At 46.3% G+C, this 10,000-nt stretch overlaps 1 protein-coding gene across 10 annotated transcripts in view; it reads right to left on the reverse strand.

The window, feature by feature from the left end:
- Nucleotides 1-10,000, reverse strand: part of LOC147022697 (uncharacterized) — a 48,524-nt gene that overhangs the window by 24,553 nt on the left and 13,971 nt on the right. For all 10 annotated transcript variants that reach the window (XR_015059859.1, XR_015059865.1, XR_015059864.1 and 7 more), the window contains exons 4-5: nucleotides 9,767-9,829; nucleotides 5,781-5,991 (exon numbers count right to left, since the gene is read on the reverse strand). Coding sequence is in view for 2 of the 10 variants with exons in the window: in XM_085887481.1 (XP_085743607.1) it covers nucleotides 5,781-5,991; nucleotides 9,767-9,829 (274 nt within the window). In the remaining 8 variants the exon portion in view is untranslated. The remainder of the gene's footprint in view (nucleotides 1-5,780; nucleotides 5,992-9,766; nucleotides 9,830-10,000) is intronic.

Below are 10,000 nucleotides of genomic sequence, written 5' to 3' on the forward strand. Positions count from 1 at the left end.
ACTGTGTCCACTTTCCGCTGGAACACCAGGGGCCTCCATCTGGCCATCCCCCAGGCAGATGCTTGTCCCATCCCCATCTCCTTGAGATGCTGATCAAACTGCTGCAACCACGCGGAATGTCGTCGGCCCATTGGCCTCCTCCACTCACGAGGCTCCCTCACTCAGAGAATCTGGTGAGCAGGATCAGTGCCAGGAAAATGAGCCACATGTCCATCCAGCCGCAGCTAAAGCTCACGGACTATGCAGGTAACAAATCTCATTTGAGTCTCTCTCAGCAACCGCTCATTGGACACAAAGTCCGACCAGCGATAGCCAAGGATTCTCCGAAGAGACCTGGTACCAAAATAATTATGTCTCTCTCTCTCAGATCCATGGACACTGTCCAAGTCTCACATCTGGAAAGCAAGACTGGAAGCAGAAAGGACCCGAAGACTCGGACTTTCGTCCTCCCACACAGGTACCGACAGCGCCACACCCCATGATCCAGTGAATCCATGACTCCCCAGGCCCAACCCAGACGTCTGTTGACCTGAGGCTCACAGCCAGCAGAGACATGAATGCAGACGGGTACAGACAGGATAGCAGCATCTAAGATGTCATTAAAATCCTGGATTTTAGTTTTGACCCAGGAAACCCGTAATCCCAGCGGCTCCAACTCCTCATTCAGCACTGAGAGGGCCCCCAAAAGGATATGTAGAGTCTCCGCAAAGATGACTGCATCATTTGCGAGATCAAGGTCAGAGATCTTTACATTCCCAAACGATGCACAGCAGCTTGATCTCTGACATCCTCCCCAGAATCCAGCCCATACGAGTCCTTAAAAGTGTGGGGGCCAGTACACACCCTGACGAACTCCAGTGACAACTGCAAATAAATCAGAGATGGTATCACGAGATCTCACAGCACGCTCAGCCCCAGAATAGAGTTCAGACATCAGATCGGCCAGTTTTGGTGGCACCCCACGAAGACCAAGAATCCTCCAAAGGGCATCCCGATTCACTGAATCGAGCGCGTTACAGAGATCAACATAGGCTGCAAGCAGTCCCTGCCAAAACTTTCGTCTGTGTTCGGTGAGGACCCAAAGAGCAAGGATACGGTCAATCGTTGACCTCTTTGGTGTTAAGCCTGACTGCTTTGGACGCTGGTGCTCAAGCAGATAGTGGCGAACCCTATAAATAATTATCTGAGCAAAGACCTTGCCCAGCACAGAGAGCAGCGTCACCACTCGGTAGTTGTTGCAGTCTTGGCGATCACCCTTCCCTTTCCAGAGAGGGACAACTAGGCTACTCTTCCAGTCATTTGGGATGATGCCTGTGTTCCAGGAAGACCACAGAACTGCACGCAATGACACGAGTGCAGCATTTCCACCAGCCTTGAGAAGTTCAGCATGGATGCCACAGATCCCTGGAGCTTTACCCCGTTTCAACTGGTTCACCGCAACCTGTGTTTCCACAAACGAAGGTGGACCACAGTTGATTGGAGGGTAAGCAATAGGGATCGTAACACCCCTGACATCCAACTCGACAGGTGGTGGGTCAGCCTGCTACAACCGCTCAAAGTAACCGGCCCAGAGGGCCTTCATTTCGGACTCCTCTGTAAAGAGCCGACCACCCACTGCTCCCACTGCAGTACACCAAGGGACAGGCTTGGATTAACGCAATGCACGGATTCCCCTGTAAGCAGGACGAGAATCACTTGACCACAGGTGATACTCTACCCCCTCACAGATTTCTTGCACATAGGCCTTGTGGATGCATTTTTCACATAGTTGGTTTGAGGGTGATAAAACAAATAAATTGATGATAATTATAACTTGGTATAAAAAATATATATTGAACCTGAAATAAAAATGTACTCAATGATCTATTTTAATGAACATAATCATATCTTTTCTTTGTATGTAAGGATCACCTCTCAGTAAAGCTGAGATGAGTGAATTGGCTGGCCTCCCAGTAAGACAGTATTTCCTATTATTTAAATTTTTGTTACGGATCTGGAAACCATATGCATTCAACATACAGATGTCCCAAAAGTCAGTTCTGTCGTTAAGTATGTGTGTCGTCAGATCTCCTTCCTTTTGTCTCGTGGAAGAATCAAAGGCGTGCGTTGCGATTTCTTTCAGTTAGGCTATTACATCTAACAAGCCATCCAACAACCATCCCATCTGCATGACCCCTCGGCCCATCACGATCTACCACCAACCAGCTGCCTTCTCGCACCCTGACGTGCCAAGGCAAGATCTCGCGGTTCCAGTTTCTCGGCTCCCACAAACGTTGTAACTCTTTCACAACGACCTTTGCAACATTCATACTGTTGCTCGTCAAGTATGAACCCGCATGGAAGAGTAGCATGGGTTTCCCAGCAGTGGCCGTTTTAGTGTTGATACTGTTACTCGTCAAGTATGAACCCACGTGGAAGAGTGACTGGGGTTTCCTGGCAGGGGCCAAGGCCCACCCCGGAAGGGTTGGTCGTAGGACCCTGTCCAATCAAAGGTGGACAGCGAGGTGTGTTTCACAAAAAACATCCCTGAGCACTCTCTGAGAGCAGAGTTTTGGGGGTTGCTACGATGGGGTTGTTACGAAGCTTGTTCGGAGGTTTTTGACGGGGTTGTTGTTGTTGAGTGTGCAGTTCTTTTGAAGCGGAGGGTTGAGCAGAAGGTCGTGAAGGCAGCGAACGTGTCTCTGCTGGCCCTCGACAAGGAAAGGAAAGAGCGACCCTGACCCCCCCTCCGTGGGCCCCGCCATTCACCACTCGAGCTCCGCCACGAACCTCGAGTCCCACACGTGCGACTGGGGACCAAACCAGTGACCATTGTCAGGTGGCACAGCATGGAGTACCCCCTTTCTCCGACGGCCAGGTACCCATCCGAACTCTGACCCCCAGCTTGTCTCTCTCCTCGGCTGCAAGGGTCCAATATAGAACGCTGGGTTTATTTTCATTTGTGTGCGTGTCGACATGTGGGCCCGTCTTTTAAGTAGAACTGAATAAGTGTTTTTGGATCATTGTAAATATTTCTTGCATATTCATGTTAAGTCTTGCTTTTTGTCTTCATTTATTGTTTATAAAACTTGTTCGGAATGTTCCCAGTCCATTTCCGTTCCTTCTTGAATTGGTCCAGCATAGTTCGGATCTGAGTTTAAGTGGGGTTTTATTCCCGATAATCCGTTCATTCCAGCCGGCACGGCTTTGGCAGTTTCCGCTTGGCTGCACCCGAACCGGAGTTGGTAAACTCCACCGCAGTCGGTTGGGTGACCGGGTTCGAGCAAGACGTGCCGAGGGCGTGGTTTCCCCAGTAGTCGAAATCGCGTAGTTAATTAGGTGAATTGGTTAGAGACAAATAGACCCTACGCTATGCGGTTGAGATATTGGCATCCACGGTCGGTTCGACGACCCGCCGGCTCGTGGAGTTATCCGAGAGACGGCCTACAATTCCGAGGAGTTTGGTGGGAGACGATGCAAACCTCCTCCACCTCGTGGTTGTACTCGCCACCAACCCCCGGCCCACAACAATATGTTCAAGGATTTTATAACATGAAAAATAGAAAGTACCAGCAAGCTGGATAAAGGAATGTTAGGTTTAAATAACTGTCCAGATGTACCTCCTTGTTTGATATTCCCTCGTCTGCTTTCAGGAAGTTGAACGTTCTCCTTCCCATACCACAAATTGTATGTGATTCATCTTCGTGCCCAAAGGATTGCAGTGTTGACGTCATCCCTGAGCTCAGAGAGAGACGACACATCTCGTCTTGAAATATATATATATATATATATATATATATATATATATATATATATATATATATATATATATATATATATATATACATACATATATTATTCCTATAAAATAATGCTGATTGCTGCATAAAGCTGAAAATGATTTCCATCTGCAAATTCATCAACCTGACAAACTGTGACATGAGCCTTGAAAATGATAAAGAACTGTGTCTCACTGAACAGTACATTAGAACTTGAGATTCTCAATATGTTTGAGAAATCTGGAATGAGTTTTATATGTTCAGAATCTCCTGTGCACATAATAGAGCCTGTTTTGTTTGTTGAATAAATGTTCTCATTGTACAGAAGGTTTAGAGATTGCTGCGTCAGCCTGCTTGTCCACCCTTAGTGCACGTACAGGTTTACGCCTCAGCTCCCGAAACAGCTCAGCTCTGCCATTCAGCCTGACCCTGCGTCTCTGGGCAATGGTATCCAGTATCCCTTGAGAGACAAAATTCTTCCTCACCCTCTGGTGAGTTCCCATACATAAACCGGCAACATCAAGGACGGTGGTCTTGAAGGCACTGCACAACTCTTCAGGATCCCGCAAAGCACCCAGAACCCCCAAATCTCCACTCAGCCTGTTCGCAAACTCCTCAGCCACACTCTCATCCTTGAGCTTGATAATATCTGGCCCAGGCTGGGATGGTACCATTCTCCTGGATTAAAGGTGCAACTTAAGAGTTACTACAACAAGCCGGTGGTCAGTATTGAGGAACTGAGCACTCTGGCCAACCCTGCAATTCTGGCTCATCCTCCAGCGACCATCAACGAGTACATGCTCAATCTCCTTTGCCGCACCGCCAGTGTTGGAATACCACGTCCAGCGATGAGCTTGTGGGTGCTGAAACCATGAACCGGCCACCCTAAGTCAATGACTTCTTGCAAAGTCAAGGAACTTGGTGCTATTCAGGTTCACAGTTCCAGAACCATGGGGATCAACACACATCTCGTAACCATCCCTATCAGTTCCAGTCAATGCACTGATATCTCCCAAGACCAGTAGTGTATCTCACCTGAGGCAATGATCAACCACAGACTCGAGCGTGGCATCGAATGCGTCCTTCACGGTGAGGTCACTCGCCTTAGTCAGAGCACATACAGCGATCAGGGAAATGACACCCAAGGAGTGACGAATCCTTAGTCTCATAATACGCTCGTTGACCGGTGTTACCTCAATTATCATTGGAGTCAGCTTATTTGACACAGCTGCAGCAACTCCTTGGGCATGGTAACCATCAGAGCGACCAGACCATGAGTGGGTGTAACCTCCCACCATAATCTCGCCACAATCCGGTCTCCGAACCCCAGAGAGTGCTGCAATACCGATGTCCAAACGCTTGAGCTCAGATGATAACAGAGAAAGGTGATCATCCTCTCCTCGGGATAGAACATTCCAGGCACCCACCCGAAGGCACTACCTCAGGTTAACCAAAGGATACCGCCGGCTGGTGGATGACATCTCAGCACCACCCCGACACACTCTCCCGCAATCTGACCTGGGAATGTTACCCCGTGCTTTCCCTCCTATCATCAAAGAATGGGGGTCTCGAAGGCTTTTCCTCAATTCCGCCATCCGGTGAGCTGCCCTGCGCAGGGAAGCTGTCTATTTTTAATGCCCGTCTTTCCAGGAGTGAAGAGGAAGAAGAAGGATTTGGAGCTTCAACAGAGCAGTTCCAATGGTAAGATGGTGGTAACCCTTTAGAATAAAGGGTGACGGGTGCTGGAGCACACAAGCGACAACAACCACAGCCACGATGACACCAACAACAACATTCTTTGATAGCAGGAACAATAACAGCCACTGCACATTACAAAATATCCCTTTTCACATTTCACTGAATTTTACATCTTCATTGAGATTCAAAGATACCTGAGTTAAATGTTTGTGAAGTGCAACATGCTGTCTCCTGATTGATGTAATAACAAAAAAAGCCTCGCAATAATAAAAACAAGGAAGTTATAAAAACAGCAATTGGTAATCTTCCATCCCTGACGGTTACCTCGGCAGAACGTCTCCTGCTGAATCGGCCTTCGACAGAGCGCACATTCGATCCGTTCGAAGCAGCGACGGCGCATTTCTTGCAGGCACCACGCACAGAAAATGTGGCCACAGGGATGACACCTGTGAGGCCCAACTGTGATGTGTTGACAAATGGAACAGGTGAGATCCTGCAGATGCTCTTTCTGCTTCTCCATTGTGTTTGATTCCACCTGCAATCACAAAATAAAACAAATCCCTCATGGTCGTGAAACACTTTTGTGGAAATATACTATTTCTATCCAGAAACATTAATCATAAGAAAAAGAGCAATCAGAGATTGCAAGTCTGGCCAGGACTTCTTTTGAGTGGTGTATTTTGATGAGTTTTTGGGTAAATCCAATATGGCTGCCAAACCATGTGACCTATGACATCATATGTGACCCTTTTGTTCCTCATGGATGGGCGGTCATATTGTTGTGGGCTGGGGGTTGGTGGCGAGGAACGACCGCTCGACGGAACAGTAGGGCCGTCTCCCACCGAGCACCCAGAATAGAAGGTCGAAACCTTCGGATAACTCCGAAGGTCACGGATCCCTTAGTTGACAGTGGACGCCAATATTTTGACTGCATGGCATAGGGTTAATTGTCTAAATCTCCAATATACCTGAATAACCACACAGTCTAGCTACTGGGGAAACCACACCCTCGGCCGGCTTTGTCCGAACCAAGTCGTTGTAACCGACTCTGATCCGGCGTAACCGAGCGGAAATTACCAAAGCCGCGCGGGCCCAAATGACAACTTATGGCACAATCGGCCTTCCAAATTCTCAAGCCCGAACCATACGAGGTCAATGATAGAAAAGACAGGCAACAAACTGGAACATTTAACAGTTATTTATTTACAATCATGAGACACAGTGTAGACTTATTCCGAATATACAGGCAATGTGCAATGAGCAATCAACACTTCTACAATTTATACTTATAGGACGCACCACCACACACACACACACCAAAAGAAAATGGACCCGGATTATCTTCATTTCGACCCTCGCAGCCAATGAGATAGGCAGGCTGGATGTCAGAGTTTGGTCGGTACCTGGCCGCCTCGTGTGGTTTGGCCCGTGACTGCAGGTGTGAAACTCGGGATCGTCAGCGAGCCCAGACACGGTGTAGCGTGGTCCAAGCGGGGGCCAGGGTCGCTCTTCACAGAGGGCCAGCGGAGATTCCCGGCTCGGACTCCGGGTTATTGCTCGACAAAATAAGAGATGGAAGTCGACAGCAGTGGAATAGCCAGAGGACCAGCTTGAGACACGGCAACGACGACCACCAACGATGCACACACCAAGAGCAACGGCGACCCATTTATTCTCCGACAATTTCAACCCAACTCCAGCGAACATGAAGGGAAGCCCGGCGATTCTTATCCCTTCCCCCGGGCGGGGTGGGGTCATCGGTCCTCTGAGGTAATGTTTGCCATGATTGGACAGGGTTTTGTGGGGTGATATCTGTCCCCCTCTGATTGGACAGGGGGAAAACCCTGCCTTTCTGGGGCGGAATTGGAGCTCTGAGGTAATCTTTGCCCTGATTGGACAGGGTTTCGTGGGGTGATGTGCTGGCCATCCGTGATTGGACAGGGGGGAACCCCCTCCTTTCCTGGGCGGAGTCTGTGTTCTGAGGTGAAGAAACCTCCGCCCACGTCCGTGGTCGAACGCACGTGTGCAATGGCGTCGATGGTGTGAAGAAGTGAAGGATTGATTTGTTGGCGTTGGGTATTGCTAAAATCTAACTGGAAAGAAACTTCGCAGTGCACACATGTAATTCCCTTTAGACAAAGGGAGGAATCTAACTAGACACGTACTTATTGAAATAACTAAGCTGTGGGACTGTTGTCTGTTTGTGTGCAAATGGCTTCCAGATTCGTAACAATATGTGTAGTTTCACCTCGATCTGTTGAGCCACTTCAAAGAAGAAGATTTTTGAAGGATTTTTTAAATTAAAATAAAACAATATGGCTGCCGAATCACATGACCGATGAAATCATCAAAAAAAGGTTTGTGGACCATTTTATCCTGAGATGACCCTCAATTTTTTTATATTGATCGGATGTAGCGTTCCACAAATGCAATTATGATGTCATCACAAAGGCACCTATGACGTCATAAAAAACCACACTCATTCCCCATCAGGAGTACTTGTTATGTGCCACTTGTACATCCATCGCTTGGGGAACACTTGTGTGAATTTTCCCCTTTATCTGTACAGCTGTTCTGGAGAAGATTTTTACATGTTTCAGGGTAAATCCAATACGGCTGCCAAACCATGTGACCAATGACATCACATGTGTGAACCTTTTGTTCCTCATGGACAGACGGTCATATGTTTAAAGTTTAGCCTCGATCTGTTCAGCCACTTCAGAGAAGAAGATTTTTGAAGGTTTTTCTTTTTTTTTTAACAAGATGGTTGCCGAATCACGTGACCGATGACGTCATGATTTTTTTTTTCTGTCGACGATTTTATCCCGAGATAACAGTCAAAAATTTTCATACTGATCCGATGTGGCGTTCTATATATGTAATTATGACATCATAATGAGGGCACCTATGAAGTCATTGCTGTGTGTCAAGTTTCAATTTTTTTCTTGGTGCGGTTTCAGAGATAAATAGGTCCAATTTTTTTCTATTTTTCCAATATGGTTGCAACACCATATGACCTATGATGTCATATTCATCATTAGAACACTCTCCATGAGTTGTCGCATCAATGCTGAAAATTCCGTCACAATCCAACAAGAAGTTGTCGAGAAAAGCATGAAAGTTCTTATCGGACAAACAGACAGACAGACGGACCCAAATGCAATACCTTCTCAGAATCCTTGGCGAGGGTAATTACAGGAGCATCGATATTTAGAATTGGTGATACATGATGATTGATACGTGGCCAAATATACATGTACGATTCAGGTGTGTGATGTGCAGGTAAATTGAGAGTTTTTAAAAGGTTCGTCGGTAAAAACAGGTAAATAAAGAAAAGGGAATGGTCAACTGGTGAGAAGTGTGGAGAAGAATGGAGGGGGTGTGGAGGGGTTCGAGCGGAATAAGAGAGAGACCTTTACAAGGCATTACCTTGGAACACAAAGTAAAGAAAGAATTGTTCAATGTTTGCGTGGATATCCACAAGTCGTGTTCGTCTTGGATATCAAAATTTCTCAATTTTAAAATAAAAACACTTTTTCAATAAATAAAGGACTAAATATAAGATCAAGTATTATAGCAATGTTTAACCTCAATAACGTTTCTTTACGTTAGTTCAACACGTGATCTTGAACCAGGATAGCAAAGTGCAAGGTGAAATAGCAAAGTGCAGAATAGCAAAGAAAATTCCATGAAAGGCTCATCAATGGCACCTTGGCCTGAAAAAGCAAAATGTACGATCATACAAGGAGCCGCTGCTTCGACCCCAAATAAAGCAGAACCCTCCACCCTCCCCCCCACCCCCAACGCACACACACCCCACATGAATCAAAGCCCAAATATGCAGTGACACACACACACACACACACACACACACACACACACACACACACACACACACACACACACACACACACACACACACACACTTTAAAGCCGAACATACTGTTAATTTTTGAGAATAGTCATGCTGTCCGTTGTTTCGTGACTTTCTCCATTTGCTGAAATGCTTGCAGCAAGACTTGGTTCCTTTTTAGCTCGACTGTTCGAAGAACAGAGATCTATAGCGATACTCCCGGCGTGAGCGTAAAAATGTTAAAGTTTTTGGTGCAAGTTATTTCCTTTCTCATGTTTTTATCTACCACACTATTTTTTACTGATTACAATATACAAATACATATATTGCTTTAAAATTATTTGGATCAGACTTCACTGCAATGCTTTATCAAAAATATTACTAGACTTGTCTTTTAAATACGATAAATGTATAAACAGGCGAGCATTGGGTGGCTTTGACACCACTCTGGTTTAACCTCTTTTTGCACCTGTGAAGAGGCAGCAGCTGAATAATTCTTCTCCCCTTCAACAGCATCGATCTACAGGATTGGTGAGGAAGACACAAACCACATGTGGTGAGTAAATTAAACATTCAAAATCAACATCTCGATGAATAAATAACAGGTTGATCCTAATTGGCATTCCAAAGGTGGTTTTTCATCAAAACTCACATTTTTACAATTTTGTTTGTTTGGATAAAAAGGAGGGGT

The sequence above is a fragment of the Eptatretus burgeri genome, chromosome 7 (assembly GCF_056783735.1).
Source record: "Eptatretus burgeri isolate ZD-2024b chromosome 7, Ebu_testis_v1, whole genome shotgun sequence".
In the NCBI taxonomy this organism is placed as follows: Eukaryota; Metazoa; Chordata; class Myxini; order Myxiniformes; family Myxinidae; genus Eptatretus; species Eptatretus burgeri.